Genomic DNA, 20,924 nt, shown 5'->3' on the forward strand with positions numbered 1-20,924 from the left:
TCTTTCAGGCCACCACTCCTGGTCAGCTTTAGCTTCCTCACCGTCTTAACTAAACCTCTTACCACAAAGTATTCTGTCAATTTCAGCTACGCTTTTCATAGCTGAAGAATAACAGAAAATATGTATTTAATACTGAAATCTCTACACACAACAGTGACAAGAACACCAGGAGTCTAGAACTATGTATTTTTTAAGATACTTTACAAAAATAAGCCGCTTATGTCAATATTTTCTTCATAATTCTAAAAAATTTGGTTAAGTCTCAATTTTTTATTTTGATCCCTAAGCTTCAAGGTACACTCATCTGTTATGAAAACTCAGGACTTTTTAAGAAAAAATGTTTATGTGGATGTGTCTCAATAATGAAAAAGTGGCTCATTAAGGAAAAAAAAGGTCTAATTTATATATCTCATTATACAGCAAGAAGAACAAAACTGGGAAAGAATAGGTTAGGGTGTATAGCTTGAGAAGTTTTTGAACCCAATCTGAGACAGCCAACAAAATCAGGTATTTTATTCCTATACCTTCTGAGAAGTTGACTGGAGTAGTTCAAAATCATGTTATGAAGTTGTCAAAAAAAAAAATCTACAGTGTGATTTCCTATTTATATAAGTAAATCTATTTGTAGACTGTCCAGATTCAAAAAGAACACATGTTTTAATCAAACCAATCCACGCCAAGAAACATAAGTTTCTAATGGTACCAAGAAATTATACTTCCTCATTTTGTTATCCAACATCTTCTGGATCATAACCGAGAAATCAGCTCTTGGATTCTTCTTCTTGGATTCACCTTTTAAGGTGGTGAGCAGCAGAACCAAGAAAACGACAAGAGTGGCAGCTACAGATTTATCTCATGTGGAAGCAGACAGAAGACAAATCCTTGCCTGTTCCAGAATGAGGCTACTTTTAAAAAGTATATTTAAGCCTCATTTGACAGAATTCTGCTTGCTATGAACGAACTAACAAATTATACACATATACACGCACATGTATATATGTTAAAAAATACGTAATTTGTGGCATTGCCTTTCCTTACCATATGACCAATTGGCTTAAAGATCCTACGACATACACATGCACAGACCACCAGAACAGTCATTTCCTCACAGCTATCTGCTCTCTTTGTAATTCTGGTGCTCTGCTCTGCTCAGAAGCAAGTTTCTCACATGTAAAAAGAAACACTGGTAACAGCTGTCAGTAGTAGCATGTTCAAATGGAGGAGGGAGGGGAGAACCACAAATACCAGTTTTGGAGTGGAGACTGAACTAAAAGAAAGCATTATTAAGCTTCTCCCAGTTATGATATCTACATTTTTTTTAAGCTAAATAGGTGATCCATGATTTGCATTTTGTAGAATTAAAGTCCAAAGCATCTATTAAACTGTACAGGTTTATAGCCCCATGTGCCATATTCACAACTAAAAATAAGCTTACTGATAATCTAAATATCATCTAAAAGAACTACCCCAGGAAAAAAAAAAAATTACAACATCCCTCCTGTCCAAACCACAGGAATTTTTTTTCCTATTCTGAAGTAAAGCCTCTGTATTTCTATACACAAAGTCTTCTTTTTACTGTGGTTCTGGTATTATGCAAGTAACTGTATTTTAAAAACATTTTACACATCACTTTGACGTACTTAAATTCCAGTCAGAAATAGTATCATCATCATCAAGTTCATCATCGTCATCATCATCATCTTCAATACCATCCTCTTCATGTTGCTGAGCCACAGTCCGTGAACGATGAAAACGAGGTCTAATGTCCTGTTCACTATCTGGAATAGCTTCATCTTCTTCAACATCCCCCTGTCATCAAGATGTTTTCATTAGTGCCATTATACTATTCAAGGAATTTAGGAATGTAGTGTGTATCATTCCAATTAACAGCTCAGAAACTAACCAGATATTCCTACAGAATAAAAGAAATTGGTGCTCACCTTCAGCAAAATAATATCTATCTCTGAATATTTCATACCATTCACCAGCACAGGTATCAACCTACAAAGAAGTATTGATACATGTCAAAATAACACATATTAAGAATGAAAAATTTCACTTAGTAAGGCCACAATTTTGTTTGTAATCCTTCCTCCCCAACAAAAAATCCGCAAAAAACAACAGCCTGATAACAAAAGCTAGGACAAATACAATACAAAGACAAATAGCATTTCATGATGCTAATCAGTACTTGTAATCTGAAATAGTGTTATTTTAAAATAACAGTCTTTTTAACTAGCGGTAGCCAGATGGCACAACTGAGTTTTACCTTTCTGTCATAAGATGAAACTTATTCTGAAGCACCTTTCACAAATTAAATCTAAAACTTTTCAGCAAGTACTTGATAAACAAGTACTAAGTTGGCTCTCACCAACAGCACATGAGCATTTATTTACTCGTGTCTGAAGTCCCTACCTCACTATTCCTAGAAGATACAAGTCTAACTGCATTAAGTTCTCCTAACATATGTGAAACCATGTATTACAAGACCAATCAAGCTATTAATGAAATCATCATGGACTGAGCCAGCACTAGTGACAGACTGAATCCATGTAAATTCTACAACTGAGAAGTATTCTTGTTCAGTGTTTTAATCTTATGTCTCTCCAATTGCTTATGAAAGTAAGTTTCACTGAACTTTATATATTTTAATTGCTTCACATCTAAAATGACAATTTCTACTGAAAAGAATGCATGTCTTCTCTCCACATCTTGTCTGGAAAAACAGACAGAACTACCATAGTACTTTCAAAAACTTTCCATGGGTGCATTAAGTGAAGATTTTTTTTTTTTTTTTTTTTTTTAATGTGAACACTAAAGATTTTGTTAATTATCACAGAACACTTTAAAATTAATCAGGAAAAAAGTTACAATCAATGTTATGGACATGTAGACATTTAAGTCTCAGATGTGGATATTCATTCCCTTCCAGCCTAAGTGTAAGTGATGGTGTAATTTTATCAATTTCTTTATAAAGACAATCATTGGCATGACTATACACACAGAAGGATTGCACTGTGACCCCCAGATTAGCAGTTGTCTAGGCTACTTGTTTGTGTATACCATGATACACCAGATATTAGACAATGTCACGTGGAAATGTTTGTTTCAGCTTAAATGCATTAACAGTGCATCTTAGCGTCCATCTGATGTTTAGCAGACAACTTTATAGTGACCACAGTACACAGATGCACCAAAGTGACAGATTGCATCTAAAACTAGCTGCGTCTGAAACATACAATTCTCTTCAATGAACTCTGTGCCACAAACATTTTTACTCCGCACAATAACTAAGCTAGGGAAAAATTCTTCTAAGCATGCTGTAGGATAGGTACAGTCTTTATAAAAGTCAAGGAAGAGTCAATTGAAGTTTCAAGATGACTATTTCAAAAACAAGTTGTAAATACTTATACTTACTTAGTAAGATGCCGACATAAGACATCCTTACAAATGGGTTGTTCAGCCAAAGTCAGCCAAAACTCACAAGCCTCCAAAGCAACATTTTCATCATGGTCCTGGGTCCTTAGAAGCATGTACTTCACCATACAGAAAGAAATTACTTGTATTAGTTCTAAGTGACAAGAAGAAGCTACTAATATTGCAAACTGTGTTCACAAAAACCGAGTATGTCACCACAGTAATATTGTTTCTTTGGGGGGAGGGGAAGAGAGTTAAAAGACTACATAAGGCTAGAGAATTTGAGAATAAACTCAGAATAAAATGAGACTTCTTTCTTAATCCTAGATGATATACACTCTATATTTCTTTATAGCTTAAGAAAGAACATTGAGAGAACAAGTCCTCTGGAGAACAAGTCCTACGAGGAGCAGCTGAGGGAGCTGGGCTTGTTCAGCCTGGAGAAGAGGAGGCTCAGGGGCGACCTTATTGCTCTCTACAGGTACCTTAAAGAAGGCTGTAGCGAGGTGGGGGTTGGCCTATTCTCCCACATGCCTGGTGACAGGACGAGGGGGAATGGGCTAAAGTTGTGCCAGGGGAGTTTTAGGTTAGATGTTAGGAAGAACTTCTTTACTGAAAGGGTTGTGAGGCACTGGAATAGGCTGCCCAGGGAAGTGGTGGAGTCACCATCCCTGGAAGTCTTCAAAAGACGTTTAGATGTAGAGCTTAGGGATATGGTTTAGTGGGGACTGCTAGTGTTAGGTCAGAGGTTGGACTCGATGACCTTGAGGTCTCTTCCAACCTAGAAATTCTGTGATTCTGTGATTATTACCAAGAAACTATGGACAGAGACTAAAGATAATAAAAAACAGTTTCCTTTGATTTTTTTTAACTGACCCCTCTTCACTTTTGAATAGAGTACAACTATACACTTTAAAATAACTTTTAATCCCAGTGCCATAACAAGCTTCCAAAAATTGATTATGAGACAATTTAAATAAGTAGAAGCCCTAATAGGAAAAGAAAAAAAAACAACTCACATTTTTCAAGCCTGAATAGTAATTCATAGATTACCAAATCTGTAAATCTTGCTATGAACCTTTAATCCCCCTTAAATAAAAAATAATCAAATACCTGCATAACTAGAAAATGTAAGTATACCATTGCTGCATCAGCTTCTTACAGACAGCTGCCAGAACAACGAAGGGAAGATGCACGCAACAACCAAAATAGTAATTTTTGTGCTCCTCCATGCTGGCATTGAGGCAAGTTTTGTTTAACATTTTTATTAATGATCTTGATGAGATGATCGAGTGTACCCTCTGATGACACCATGTTAGGCATGAGTATCGATCTGCTTGCATGTAGGAAGGCTCTGCAGCGGGATCTGGATAGGCTGGATCAATGGACCACACCCAAATGTAGGGCATTCAACAGGGCTAAATGCGGGGTGCTATAGTTGGGTCATAACAACCTCATGCAGGAGTCTAAGCTTGAGGAAGAGCAGGTGAAAAGTCTCCTGGCAGAAAAGGTCCTTGGGGTGCTGGCTGACAGCCCTCTGAACATGAGCCAACAGTGTGGCCAGGTGCCAAGAAAACCAACAGCATCCTGGCTTACATAAGAAACAGCGGGTCCAGCAGGGCCAGGGAAGCAATTGTCCGTCTGAACTTCGCTCTGGTGAGGCTGCACCTTGAGCACTGTGTTCAGTTTGGGCGCCTCACTACAAACAAGACACTGAGGTACTGGAACGTGTTCAGAGAAGAGCAACATGGCTGGTGAAGGAACTAGAAAACAAGACACATAAGGCATGGCTGAAGGAACTGGGGTTGTTTAGCCTGGAGAAGAGGAGGCTGACGGGAGACCACATTGCCCTCTGTAACTACATTAAGGAAGTTGTAGCAAGTTGGGCACCAGCCTCTTTTCTCAGGTGGAAAGTGACAGGACACAAGGCAATGGCCTCAGGTTGCACTAGGAAAGGTTTAGATTGACTATCAGGAAGGATTTCTTCATGGAAAGACAGGTTAAACATTGGAACAGGCCGCCCGGGGCAGTGGTGGAGTTCCTCCTCCTTAGAGGTATTTAAGAGTGGTATGTGTGGATGTGGTGTTTTGGGACATGTTTTAGTCGTGGCCTTGGTAGCTTTTAGGTGGATGGTTGGAATTGATGATCTTGAAGTTCTTTTCCAGCCTAAATGATTCTGTAACTCTACTAATTTTAGAAGCCTCACAGAAACTCTTGCAGCTACCTCTCCTCATACATGAATTTAAAACAAGCAAAAGAAATCCTTCAGTTACTTCCGAATACCATTTTCTCCCCCCTCAATACAGAAAACTCTTTTTTATCCTTATGCATTTCAAGGATGCAAGATTTTCCATGGACACACCCCTTTCTACAGAATTAAACAAAACTGCAAGCTTTTTCTAAGGGTTCGCTATTGTGACTAAGAACTAACAGAAATACCACTCTGTTCTGAGTTATCGTCAAATTATAGCTTGGAAAAGATGAAAAAACCCTACTACTACAAGCAAGGATTCATTAGTGCAACTGAAATTTGCACTAATTTAGGATTTTCCACTAGAGACCTTAAAAATCTGCTATTTTGTTCCATTCAGTCATTTGTCAAGAAAATGAAAAAAGTAACAAGTAGTAATCTGTTTGAAGGCACTCCTCACACTGCCATTTCACCTTTAAGTATACATTATATATATATATATATATATATATACTAGGATGCTGCTTACATGTATATGTAAATATTGTAACATGCTGCTTAAAGTTAAATAATTGTTGATTAAAAAAGCTACTTACACACTCAGTGGTATAAGGTAACTATATACACAGTCTAGAAATCATAGTAAGAACAGTGATTCTAGTAACAAAGCAAAATGTGGGAAGGGTAACTGAAGATTTTGTTTAATATTACCATGCTAAATTTCAACAAGTACTTTTAACGATAAGCTATAAAATTCTGACTTTAGGCAATGGAAATTGTTGCTTCATAACTGCAAATTACAAAACAGTGCAGGAAGATTATTCAATACAGTTCTGTGTACTTCATAATGTAAACAGCATTATGACAATCTTGTTAAGCCAAACCATCAAGAAAAGAATGGCAGAATACAAAAAGCGTTAAGAGCACATCCTTTGAGAAGTAACAGATGCATCTTTGTCTGAAGAAAGCAACAGGATGCACATCTTATGACTTATGACAAGCTGAGTTTCTGTGTTATCACTTCATATCATCCATACACTATTCATTCATCACAAGCAATCTCATTATGTATTGTATGATAAAAAAAATCAGGATTTCTACTGATAGAGAACTTATGATCCACATGTTTGGATAAATATTGGCTGTGAACATCAAAGTGTATTCTAATCATGGAAAACTGTTAGGTCTACTCTTGATATATCCTGTAACCAAGTTTTCAGACAAAAACAAAAAATGAAAAACCAAAACCCATGCATCTGCTTCTGCTCACCTCTAAGCACACATTCAGAAAGCCCACTGAAACACACACTCAGCTATTCCTTTATGCTTCAGTAATTTGGTATGCAAGTTATTACTAAACTTGTCAGCCTTAAAAGCACAATACTGCATAAGATGATGTGTCTTTGGATCATTAACATTCTTAATCATTTTAAAATTGCTTCTGCATTAGCATGAAAAACAGCACATGGATACATGTTTTATCTTTTTTTTAAGACTGCCTGGACTTACTCAGAATAGCCACCATCAGCAGCTTGGAGGTAGTCAAGCTTCAGAGGGCAAACACTACTCAATTAAATACTAAACAGTAGTCACAGTTTGGGGCGTATCAAGATGCAAACAGAACTGTGGAAATCAGTAACTATACATGGTAGTCTCAACACTGAAAAAAGTCTAGACTTCATTATAGAACAGAAATTCATGACAACTGCCTTTTGCAGAGAGGAATCTGTTAAGATTTCCCAATAACAAAATATGAAGTATAATGAGAATACAATCTTTGAACTTCTGGTCGGTGACACTATTGCTACCTGCAAAGGCCTGAATCTTTAGAGGGTGAAGAGCAAGACAATATTGCTCTCATCACCACATCTTTATTGTCAAAAAAAAATAAAAATCTAAAGAGCCAATAATCTTTGCTTGTCCTATACTACAAGAGAACACATCTTGTACTGGTGATGTGGAATTCCAGATAACAAACTAAATGACTAGACACCACACCAAGGCTGTCACCTGCTTCACTAATCCCTAGTGGAAGCTGGTGTCCAAGAAAAAAAAATTCCATGTTGTCTGGACCTAGCCCTGTTGGAATATGACACTGGGTTGTGAACCACTGTTCACATGAAATCTGGCTGACTGACCTTAGCTATATTTTAAGTCTGGCAAGCAGCATATGTGAAGGCTACCTGGAAACTGCCGATATTTCCCGGAAATGTGGAAATTACTCAATTCAAACAGCTGAGAGGGGGAGCGGATGGGAAGAAGCTTACTAGTGCAGACTTGCTTGCCAGTTGACTAATCTAGAATGGTAACGGAACTATCAAACAGCATTAACTTCTACAACCAAATGCAATGGGAGGCAACTTTGTTAGCAGCCCAAATAGCATCTCAGCTACACAGCAAAACATGCCTTATCCCATGATCAACACATGCAGACAAAAGAGTGACAGCTTCAATGTGTAAACTGTGGCAATATCAGTACTAAAACTAAGATTTGCAGCGTGATCTTGTAACATCAGTTGTTCCTGATGAGCAGACAGAACCTCTTGTGTTCCATTTTCTTTCCATTGCCTCTGGTCCTGTCACTGGGCATCACTAGAAAGAGCCTGGCTCTTGTCTCTTTTGCACCTTTCCTTCAGAAATTTATACACATTGAAGACATTCCCACTGAGCTTTCTCTTCCCTAGGCTGAACAGTCCCACATTTCTCAGCCTTCCCTCTTAAGTGAAGGGACTGCAGCACCTCTCCATCTCTGCGGCCTTTTGCTAGACTCTCTCAAGTATGTCCATGTCTCTCTTGTGCCTGAGGAGCCGAGAATGGGACACAGCACTTGAGGTGCAGCCTAATTGGTGCTGAGCAGAGGGGAAAGCTCACCTCCCTTGACCTGCTGAAAATAATTTTGGCTAATGCAGCTAAGAATACTGTTAGGCTTCATATCGGCAAGTGCACATTACTAGTTCATGTTCAAACCAGAGTAGACCAGGACTTCCAGGTCTTTTTCTGCAGAGCTACTTTCCCAGCTGGGTGGCCCCCAGCACATACTTGTGCATGGAGTTCTTCCTCCTCAGGTGCAGGACTTGTCACTTCTCCTTTATGAACTTCATGAGGTTCCTGCCAGCCTACCTCTTTAGCCTGCAGAAGTCCTTCTGTATGGCACCATGGCCCTACTGTGAGTCAGCCACTTCCCCCAGTCCTGTGTCATCAACAACTTTACTGAGGGTGCACTCTACCCCACTGTCTAGATCATTAATGAAGATGTTAGACAGGACTGGGCCCAGTATTGATGCCCCAGGTACCCCTCTCGTTACTGGACTCTGAGTAGACTTTGCACCACTGACCATTAACCTATGGGTCCAGCCTTTCAGCCTGCTTTTGATCCACCTCACTGTATGCTCAACCAGCCCATACTTCAACAGCTTGGCTATGAGGATCTTATGTTGGGACAGTTTCAAAGGCCTTACTGAAGTCCAGGAAGACTATCTACTGCTGCCTCATCCATCACATTGGTCATTTCACTATACAAGTTCATCAGGCTGGTAAAGCATGAATTCCCCTTGGAGAATTCATGCTGACTATCCTGGTGATTTTCTTGTCCTTCACAGGCCTGGAAATAGTTTCCAGGATTATCTGTTTTATCACCTCCCCAGTGAAAAGCATTCCCTGGAAATGCTTTCTATTTGTTATTTCTGCAACCCCAAATTGGTTTCATCATGCAGTGAAGGAAATGAGACTCACCTCAACTATACTAATCATATGAGGAAGAAGGCGATCCATTCGAACTTCCAGCAACATTACCAGAGCGCGACAAACATTTTTGCGTACTTCAGGCTCCTCATCAGTAGCCAGCGCAAAAAGATTCTGTTGGAAATTAATACCAGTTAAAGTCTTAATTTGCCTAGTTCATGTTGCATTTAAATTTATATTAATAGCAAACTGAAGTAGCCAAATATGCAATTCTGTTACCTTTCCCACGCCTCAGAATACCCTGTTACTTCTTAGAGATACTTGCTTTTAGCAAATAGCATTTTCAGATTCTCAGTGTGCATAGTACACATGACGAAAACACTTGGCAATATTAGACCCTGGCACAAGAACATTATTCCCTGGCTTTTTAATTTTTCCATAAACACAAATGAATTTCTAAAGCAATGCTTCTGTATGTAACAGCAGCAAATGAAATACTACAGATAACCTAAAGCACCACCCTTCTTGCTCATGTTCAATAGTCGTCTTAAAAAGACACTCATCACTCAGACAGATTAAATGACATGATGATCCCTGTACTGAGCTCTCTCCATCACAGTTAAGTAACAGACTTGTCTCATTACTTTTTATACCTTTATGCAAAAAAAGTAATGCAAAAAAAAAATCCTCTAATTATGAAAAGGAAACACCTTTAAAACTACTACTTTTTATATCAGAAACTAAGAACAGTAAGCCAGAGGTAAGTGGCAGTTGTAAAACATTATTCAAAGCTCTTGAAAGAACAGGCATTCAATTTGACTTAATCCCCCCCACCACCAAGAATGCATACCCACCTCAATAAAAGAATCTATGTGCATCATAAGAGCTTGCGTTCTGCTGATGATAAATTGATTGACGCATGCAACAGCGTGAGATCTAGAACAATCAAAATTTACATTTTTGTGATTTAAAACCTTTTTCGAAACCATACGTAGGCATCAAAAAAAATCAGAATCAAATCACATTGACCAAAGATCACCTAGAAGCAAGACTGAAAAAAATCTGTCCATCTACAGTATTACCAAGGAAAACTAAGTACCACCTTATACTCCAATACACCTAATAAATATGTAAAAATCAGAATGTAAAGTAAATAAAAACCAGAGCAGGATGACTATGTCTGGCACACTTGTTCCTAGCAGCATGGAAGGATGTTCTTTCTGAGCGTATTATGATTATTGATCTCCTCCACTACCAACAATTACATAAAAGTCAACATGGTGAAATTTTAATATGCCCTTCTTCACTTTTAAGTATCATTTATTTTTTTTTCCTGATGAGCAGATAAAACCTCCTGTGTTCCAGTTTCTGTCCATTACCTTTTGTTGTGTCACTGGGCACCACTAGAAAGAGCCTGGCTCTGTCTTCTTTGCACTTTCTCTTCACGTATTTAGACACACTGGTGATATTCCCACTGAGCCTTCTCTTCCCTAGGCTAAACAGACCCAGATCTCTCAGCATTTCCTCACGGGAGAGGTGCTCTAGCCCCTTCACTATCTTTGTGGTCCTTTGCTGTCTCTTTCCAGTATGTGAGCATCTCTCTTGTATGTGATCTGTGATAACACAGATCAAACCCACAGCTGGGCACAGTACTTGAGCTGTGGCCTCACCAGCGAGGAGTAGAGGGAAAGGCTCACCTCCCTTGACCTGATGGTGATACTTTGGCTAATGCAGCTCAGGATACCATTAACCTTCTTTGAGCAAGGGCACATTGCTGGCTTATTTCAGGGTAAAAGCTACCACTCTTGTTCATAAATACTAGCTGTAACAAGTTAATTCTTGATTTTTTTTTTTCTGACGTACTTATGTTACTTAAAAGAGATTAATATAGTATTCAAGTGAAAAAAATGAACCCATTTAATTTGACCCAGTTGAAAGATAAAAAGCTTTATAAGTTTCACGGCAGTTAGAAGAAAAAAGCAGAAGCATTCTCCTGAAAGAACTCAGAAATTATCAGCAAATGATTTCTTGACTCTCTCATTGCTGTAGTCATTTCAAAATGAATGAGGCATGCAAGATAGTTTTTTCAAATGATCCTGAACAAGCAAATGGCACAGAGATTCCATGCATCAACAATTTTCATGCTTGTCTGTTGGGTTAATAGATCAACCTCTTCTTTTATACATCTTCCAAATCTACAGTCTATGATTTTGCATATCAAAGTGTTCCTTTTGTCACGTTGACTATTATGAAAAAATTAATGTAGTGGTTAGAACTTAATATACTGTGTTTTGTTTTCTTTTTTTTTTTTTTTCAAATTAGACTGTTTTAAACAAATCTACAAGGCATCAACCTTGCTGCTCATTTAAATAATATTTTTAATATAGATCTGTAGTATAAGATATAAACCTACCTTATTTTTGGACTGCTGTGCTTGAAGAACTGCAAGAATTTAGGGATCATGATATTGAGTGGTCGGTCCAATACATCACTATCTAATATTTCAGCAGAATCTTCACATATCTTCTGAAGAGCACCAAATGCACCCTGTTTAAAACACAAACAAACCATACAACTGCTCTTTCACATTCTGAAGAAAGCTACATGTCAGGACAGGCAATTTCAGCACAATACCACAATAAATGTAGTAAGTTAAATGCGTAGTAAAATTGAAACATCCTTGAAGGCTTTCATCCTGTAATACTTTCATATGTAAGCTCTCAAGCTGGGCAAATAGCTGACAAGTGCTTATTTTAATTTTAGTATGCAATATTAATTTATTTAATTTTATTTTAGAAAATGCTTAAAAGCTGTTTCTTATTTGAAAAACAACCTGGTGCAGGAGTATCTAATTTTGTTTATATATGATTTTATTACAGGGTAAGACAGAACTGTAGATATGATGGTCTATTTGAGTCTCACTTTTAAGTGCTTTTTTCTGTTTGTTGGGAAAACAGCACTAAAACATTATGTAACAGCATGATACCTTGGACCATCGTTCTATCTCTAAGGATTATTTTATACAAAATGCTGCACATACTTATGGAGACAGTATCAAATAACTGAAGTTGTGATCACAGAATTTTATTTTTTATTCTTAAATCAGACAAGACTTTTTTCTTCCTTGGTTTATAACACTTAATTATTTTTCTTTGCATACACTGAAGAAAGAGTTCACTTCACAATAGCCTGACACAGCAATGACAGATCACATTTCTGGATGAAGTCGTATGAAAAATGAACAACTAAAGCATTTAAGTAAGAAGATTCAAGGTCAACTTGATAATGCCTAAATGATTAGGCACCACAGAGCGGTAACTTAAGGACACTTTCCACCTGAGATGCTACAACTATCCATCTGCAGCCTTATTCTGCTTTTATGTAAAGAAAACATTCATTTGAATGAACATTGAGAACAAAGAATGAAGGTAGAAAAAGAAGTACCAAATTTGAGCCACTGCTATCTGAAGAGATTTTATATGTATGTACATACAAACAGAAAATACTATACATATAAGCAGTATCTATGAAGAGACAAAAATAATCAATTTCAGATAATCTATTTCAAAATAAGTCTCCTTACCTCACAAGTATTGTAATCCTCAGAATCCAACAAGCTGCAAAGCTTTGGTAAGAGTTCAGGCCAATTCTGCAATTCCCCTTTTGAGGCAATGGTTGTTATCAGAATGCCTAAGTGAATCAGAGGAATGAAGGAAATGAGATTTCGTTTTCACACATTTCATACTTTTCTCCTCTCTCCCTGTCAACCATCCCCCGTCTTCTCAAAGAACAAAGGAATTAAGAAATGGCAAACATAGAGACAGGAAATACATTTAATTATGAATGGTATTTGGAGGGCTTCGAAATGCAAACATTGGTTGTTTCTTCCTCCTACCATGAAGGGCTCAGACATGAGAACTAAGGCAGAGAGTAATTCCAGTTAAGGAAATAATCATGTCCAAACACTAAGACAGGTTTGACTGCAAAATTACAAAGCACTGTAAAAATCCTGACCTCCAGTAAACAGAGAATCCACTTTAAATTGCCTCTTATGATACAAAAGCATGAACAAAGGAAGTGCTTTATAATGGTTGTCATTATTCAGTAAACTCACAACCTAGTAGTCAAGTTGTGAACACACAACTTAACCATGTTTATATAACCATTCTGGAAACATGTTAAGAGCGAAAAACCTATTAAGAGCTTTCATACTATGGCAGGTCATCCAGTGACCATCTGTGGAGATTGGCTGATTCAGGTCCAGCAAACAGATAGCACAGGCCAATGAGTCACTAATTCCATTTCCAGTATACACAGAAATTCCAAGAAAAACAAATCAGAGGACCAGAACAGGGAAGGCTGCTGTCCTGCTTTCAGTTGGGACATAGTTAATTTTCCTCCTAGTAGCTGGTAGGGTGCTATGTTTTGGCTTAGGATGAGAAGAGTGCTGATAACACGCTGATGGTTTAATTGTTGCAGAGCAGTGCTTACACCAAACCAAGGACGTTTCAGCTTCTCGCTCTGTCCTGCCAGCGGGCAGGCTGTGGTGCAGCAGGAGCTGGGAGGGGACAGACCCGGGACAGCTGACCCCAACTGCCCAAAGGGGCATCCCGTACCGTATGGGGTCATGCTGAGCAATAGATAGGGGTGGCTAGCGGGGTGGGGGGCCAGCTGCTCAGGGTTAGGCTGGGCATCGGTCAGTGGGTGGTGAGCAATTGCACTGTGCATCACTTGTTTCGTACACATTATCATTAGTAGTAGTATTATCATCATTACTGTTATCATAATTATTATTTTCCTGTCTTAATAAACTGTCTCTATCTCAACTCACAGGCTTCGCTTTCCCATTTCTCTCCCCCATCCCAGAGAGGGAGGAAGGAGGGTGAGCAAACGGCTGTCTGGTGGTTAGCTGCCGGTCGGGTTGAACCACAACAGCTGCTTAAGAACTATTACTGACTTTATACAAGTCAAAATTTAAAAGTTTGCGTAATTCACTACTAATACTGGTAGTTACGCCTCATCCCATCACTGGGGACCACTGGAAACAACCTGGCTCTGCCTTCCTTGCACACTTCTTGCAGATGCTTACAGACATGGAGATCCCTGGAGCCTTCTCTTCCTAGGCTGACCAGTCAGTCCCAGCTCTCTCAGCCTTTCCTCAGAGGAGGGGTGCTCCAGTCCCTTCACTATCTTTGTGGCCCTTTGCTGGACTCTCCAGCATGCTAATCCCTCTCCTGGACGTGAGGAATCCAGTACTTGAGGTGTGGCCTCACCAGTGCTGAACAGAGGGAAAAGCTCACCTCCCTTGACCTGCTGGCAATACGCTGGGTAATGCAGCTCAGGATACCATTAGTCTTTGCAGCAAGGGCACACTGCTGGCTCGTGCAATTAAGCCGAACTTCACAAAGTAGTTTCTGACTTTTGACAGGTTTGAGTAAGACCTGAGAGTTAAAGCGGGCCTCTCCTTCTGACCAACATTCTAAGCTCCGAGTTTATCAATTGAAACTGAAAATCTTCAAAAGATGGTCTTTGATGTGTAATGAACTTCAAATCACCATTATGAATCTGTTGCTATTTCACTTGACAATGGGAAATATAACATTAGCATCAGCTTGGTGCTCTATTAGCCCAACACATGAGAAAGTCCAGAGGGATGTCAGAATTTGTTAAAATAGAAGTGCAGTTGTCATGACAGCATCATTTCCTCATTATTTCAATTATACACAACCCTAATTTATTGCACCATCACTACCATAAAAAATTTGAGAATGAAGAAAAAGCAGCTATGCTTCACTACTTTCATGCCAATAACAGAACAGGGGAAGACTTTTTTTTTTTTTCTTCCAGGTGGTGTTTTGCCTCTGTATTTCCTAAAAATCTGATTTCTGAACTCCTTAATTCTAAAACGCCAAACTTCATGACATAACTGCCCCACACAGAATAATCATTAACTTTCCTTTCCTTTCTACAGTGAAGCTCTTCCATCCTGCCACTACTCTTAGTCAAACCATTTTACTTGCTTGCTTTTTGCTTTTAAGCAGGACCTGACCAAGGTACAGTCCTGACCAAACCAGAATTCCTGGAAAGTTCTAATAGTCAAACACCTTCTAAATAGATGCATTTATTTACTGGTTAACTTGGTGGGTCCTCAACACATGCAGCAGTCCTTTTTAAATTTGAATCCACATTTTAACATTGTCTTTAGGGTTTTTAAGATCTGTACTAAACTAAACATAGAAGTTTTGCACAGTTACTCATGTTGGGGTTAAAAAAAGCATAACACTAAGTGAGGAAAAAATAACACATTTACTATTCAATCTTAAGTCGCTGACTCTATTGCTGTATTCATTCTCTTCTGTGAGATGACTTCTGACAAGAGAATTTATCAGCTTGCCTCCATCTTGATCAAAAGGTATTAGCTTTTGTCTGGTTAGCACCAGATACCAGAGACCACAAAGGAGCAAAGGCTGCATTACTTCTCTGGCGGTATTTTGATGCTGCTGTATTTGCTTGTTTTCCTCTCAGAATTACAGAGATCTTAATTATGGTTGTCCCATTAAATTGATTGTGCTTGAACAGCAAAGAACTACTCATCTCAAAGAGCAGCTCTGACTTGTAAATGCCAGCTCATATGCTAATAAGCTGTGTAGGTAGGTAGTAACACATTTACACCTTGCTGATATCAAGTCACTGGTGGGTATTGGACCAAGCTCACTATTAAGACAGAAGTCTTTGATGACTTCACACAGGAAGGTGCAAAGCATGTGCTAAATAGGAATCCTTATGTACGTATGCTCACAGTTGATCACTTGGTATGCATCTTCAGAGTTTGTATGTGACTGAATAATCCTGCAATCACTTACAACTCAATAGTAATTTAACTATTAATCCACACACTACTTTTACTAGCAGAAATCAAAGAACTGATTGAAAGCATATAAACGACCCCTACAGAAAAGCAACCACCACCAAACCATGAAACAGCCCTAAGACAGCACTCCAAATGGAGCTGGAATATCTCCTTTAGACAGTTCCATTGTAGGCCACTGACAAGTCCTATGAACAAATAGTAAGCACAATTTCTAGCCTGAAAGTTTCTACTGTTGTTAAGGAAACGGGACATTAATAAAAATCAGCCTCAAAAGTGATGAGACCGAAAAAAACCAAACAAACGAACAAACAAACAAAAATACAAAGAGAGTAAAACCTAAGAGTAAATAATATAGTGTATAGTGGTCTGGGGAAGCAATCCTATAGAGAAGATAAAAACAAAACCAAGTGACTCTAATGGAGCAGTAACTGGTAGATTATTTTATATGCTTGCTGAGCCAACAGGAATCAGTTGATATGAGCTGAATTTCTTCTGAATTGGCACATAGCTCTCTTTCTTCCTTTTATAATCAACTATATCATTAATGCTTTTTTACCTTTTTTCTATTTTTTTGGAGTGGACAAGGAGAATTACTGCAGTGACTGTAGTAATTAAGGGAAATCATATTCTCAAAGAGCAGGCAGAAAAAAACCTCTGCTTATAAAAATAACAATAATGCACACTTGCAACATTTTATGGAAGAGGTGCACTAAAACATAGTTAGGAAATCAGAACTTCATGTGGCAAAGAAAAATAATAAAAACACTTACAGCTGATGTTCTAATCACCACAAATTATCTACTGTTTTTTAGAAGAGGTGTTTAACAGCAGAAGCTCACTATGTGAATGTATGTCACGCATGGTACAGTAATTATGATTCCCTGAATGTACGTGCATACATGGGTGGAGAGGGAAGGAAAGAAAGCAGCTACAAAAGTATTAAATTGAAACAAATGGAGTGCTGAAATAGTTCTGAAGTCAGACCTTTGTTCCTATTTTCAGGTAAAAAAAACAGCAACAAGCTGAATTTTTATAGATTCAAGTAAACTTATTTTAGTTTTTTTGAATTCCTAAATCAACTAAGAAAACAGGAAGCAAAAATAAGTCCAACTTGCACATATTCATGTATTCATACTGAACATGACTATCCGCATTGAAACATTCTGAAGTTGCAACAATTATCAGAAGCAGACAGTTTCAGGAGTTTACTAACTCTAGCCTCCTAGTGAGGCTCCAACCCGTATACTCCGCATCCTGAAAATGTTACCAATACCAGTAAGACCAAACTCACCTACAGTAGCTCTGATCAAGGGAGAGGAATCACCAATGTTGTTCAGACATTCACTTTTAATGAAGTCAGTTACCCCATTTGGGAAGTTGTGAAAGTGTGCTTTTACATTATTCTTCAAGATAAGACCACTCAAAGAACGTGTTGGTTCATCTGCAACAGAAAATAAGTTACATTCAACCTTCAATCAGCTCTTAGGATAAGGCAGATTTCCAAACAATGCAACAAGAACAAAGCTTATAGTGAGATATTAATCTTATCTCTTCCTCAAATGACACCCACCAATTTATGTAGCAAAGCTTTCTAGTTTCAGAATTCAGTATTTCCATTTATTCAAAATTAGACTATTAGCATTGCCTATTCAACATTTTGAGATAGTTTTATAGAGATATAGGCAGGGAATAGAACTGAATTACAGAGTAAGAGAAAAACCTCTACTCCCTGAGAAATAGCATTTTATTTTTCTACAGAATATTGAACTCCCTTCAGATACCAGCTGTTCTATTAAATTAATAGCTAAGAGGGGAAAAAAAAAAAAAAAAAAAAAAAAAAAAAAAGGCTTTAACCACTGGTAACAGGTGTTATATAGTGAAAACCGTAAGAAAACAAGTTACCAGAATGGACCTAAACAGAGTAAAAATTCAAGATAAGGCCACCTTGAGTTTCAGTTCAAGTTTGCTGAGCTATTTTTTCCTGTGTATTCCTCTAAATTACTGCAACAGGAAGAACGGAAAAAGAACAGCTGAGACCTTTCAGTTATATTGGAGTAGGCTTGTGCTTGGTTCTTCATGAGAATGAGTACCTTAGTGTTACTTCTAAAACACGCTGAAAGTGAGATCTGGATGTTCTATATAGGAAGTTTATACTGTAAGAACCTTTACATTTGCAGTAACTCTAGAGAGCATGTAAAGGTAATTTTAATTAGTATTTTAGTCACGTTTGAATTTCTTGTGCTGTTGTTCATAGCCCTGACCTGGGCAAGAAATAAGGATATTCAAATTTCCTTTGCAACAAGAATTACAGTTTTCACACCTATTGTAGGTTTTCAAGAGGATTAATATCCAAATAGAATAAAGATAAGTAAAGTAAGATATGCACCTTTCAAAGATAAAGTAGTTTAACATTAAAGCTACTGCATCATAACATAGTACTCTCAGTACATCCCAATGTCTTCAACATCTGGCAGTCAGACACTTTCGTTATGATCATGGCTAATTAAAACAGAAGCAGCCCTTCTCAGGACAGGGTTTTTTGCTTTGTTGATTAGAAATTAAAGTTCATTTTAATCAACCTATCTTATTTGAGCTCCAAAACCAGAAAGCCATCAGGCAGTCTTTAATCTAGTTTCTATGTTCATATTTCATTTTTCCTGAAGAAGCATTATTTGTCATGCTCCATACCTATAAATGTATTGATTCAAAAACATAGCTTTTGTATAGAACTCATTTTTATAAACCAGAAAGCCACACTCTAAATAAGTATTTGAGACAATTATGCAACTTTACCTACACCATAGATTTTAAGTACCATCAAACTTTAACCAGTGGAAAAAAACAAAACAAAACAAAACAACAACAACAAGCAAACAAACAAAAAAACCACATTGTTTCATTTGTATAGTGCAGCAGCATTTCAAGGGCCAACAAGTTTTCTGGGAGAATGAAAAAGGAGGGGCAAAAAGTGTTTGCTATTTTAAATAGAGAATAGATGCATGGAGCAGCTTTTCACAACCACAGAGCTTGGTTATGACTTGTGACAAACCATATAACTACTACTTGGCAAGTCAAATCAAATCCATCAAATTCCATCTTTTTTTTTTTTTTCCCAAAAATTTGAAGATATCATCAACAAAATTCTGGTGGAGAGTGACCTACAGAAAGAAGTTCCCATTTGAATGTACTATCAGCTACAGTTTTGACTGAAATACTTACTGAATTAAAGTAAAATCTCTACATCTACTATTAAACCAATTTTATCTGCCAAACTCTGACTGTTTTACATAACTGCAATCCATTGACAGCACATCTTCAAGAAATCCAGTGCTCTGTAAGCAATTAAGATTGTGCCTATGTATTTGGCCAGGATAGAAGCCAGGAAAGTCCTTCTTTAATTCCTATGTGATTTAAAGTCCTTGAAAGCCACAACTTACACATCATCTTAGTGACCAGTTAGATACAATACAATAACTGCTCATTTTTCATCTGTCAGCAGTATCTTCTTAGGGGTGCAGGAGGTCAGAGTTACATCCAAGGTCTCATTAGACATGATATGTTAGCTGCTATTAGTATAAACCAATATTAGCCAGAAAATACTAAACACTACTTTAAGGAAAACAGTTGTCCTTTAGAATGCCTTGACATGATTGCGAAAGTGACAAAACAACAGCTTCAATTTAACCAAGCAAAGATACAGGTACTAAGAAATTTCTCAGATTAGCCAGCTGGTTTAAATAAATATCAAGGCTGTCTTTAAGAAAAATGCTGCTGTAGTACTGCCTTATGGAGCATCCTATGGAGTGCAGCAGTATCAAGTATCTCAGATCCATTCTTCTAGCCAAGATAAAGATAGCCAATAGAAAGGCTCTTTTTCATAGTAAACATTTATCACAGAATTGCAAAGATTCCAAGGGATTCATACCATAAGTCACATCTCTGTCAAATGGCAAAGAACTAGAAGCAAAAAAAGGAGAAAGATTAAAGACAAAAAACAAAGCCAATTATCACCATGCTGAGAGGTGGCAAACAGATCACAAAGGTGGGCCAAAGAGACTGCTAAACAGACCCTGACTATTTAAGCTACAGAAGCAACATAGAATCTGATAATCAGGTATTTTAAAAACCACACCACAGTCAGAATCTCAGTTAGAGAAAAAAAAAGTCTGATACTGCATGAAGATATTTATGGAATTCAGGGCATTCAACAACTTAACAGCTACACCGTCAGAAAACAGTAATATAGGTCTCAATGGAGTTTTTGCTGTAATGCCAAGATTACAAGCAGATGGCCTAAGAGCTGAGTAAGACACTCTTTGGTCTTCATAGATTTTGTACTAAGTTCTGTCAGCCATATGCTTCAGCCATCAAAAGAGATCGCAGTCTTGCCTTCTATCTCAGTCAGCCCTAAGTACAGAGTGGACAAGAACATACAAAAAACAGGGAAGTGAAGCAGACCTCTAACATTTGATGTCATCTTCACTGCCAAATTAATCAGCAGAAGATTCCCCACTCACCTTACCTCACTTCACATTAAAGCTATTCAAATATTATGTGGTTTTGAGTAAGTTTTCAACTCCCTTGCAAGGCTGTAATACTAGTTTAATGCTTTAATGGCTCACAGAGTAAGTACTTAAAAAATAGTACTTAAAAGCACTGCTGTACTTAAAGAATGAGGTTGTGCCCTTCAAATAAACACATTTCCTCTAATCAGAGCTTGTATGATATTGGGTATATATGGGAAAGCAGTGCGTCTTCTGTAGT

The 20,924-nt window shown here is 37.8% G+C and overlaps 1 protein-coding gene across 2 annotated transcripts in view; it reads right to left on the reverse strand.

Annotated features, from left to right (window-relative positions):
• TNPO1 (transportin 1) overlaps nucleotides 1-20,924 on the reverse strand; it is a 60,540-nt gene that overhangs the window by 24,644 nt on the left and 14,972 nt on the right. For both annotated transcript variants that reach the window (XM_082783238.1, XM_082783237.1), the window contains 8 exons: nucleotides 17,452-17,601; nucleotides 12,873-12,979; nucleotides 11,703-11,836; nucleotides 10,144-10,225; nucleotides 9,341-9,463; nucleotides 3,418-3,536; nucleotides 1,941-2,001; nucleotides 1,641-1,809 (listed from right to left, as the gene is read on the reverse strand). In XM_082783238.1, coding sequence (XP_082639364.1) covers nucleotides 1,641-1,809; nucleotides 1,941-2,001; nucleotides 3,418-3,536; nucleotides 9,341-9,463; nucleotides 10,144-10,225; nucleotides 11,703-11,836; nucleotides 12,873-12,979; nucleotides 17,452-17,601 — 945 coding nt within the window. The remainder of the gene's footprint in view (nucleotides 1-1,640; nucleotides 1,810-1,940; nucleotides 2,002-3,417; nucleotides 3,537-9,340; nucleotides 9,464-10,143; nucleotides 10,226-11,702; nucleotides 11,837-12,872; nucleotides 12,980-17,451; nucleotides 17,602-20,924) is intronic.

The sequence above is a fragment of the Aythya marila genome, assembly GCF_965140915.1.
Source record: "Aythya marila genome assembly, chromosome: Z".
Lineage (NCBI taxonomy): Eukaryota > Metazoa > Chordata > Aves > Anseriformes > Anatidae > Aythya > Aythya marila.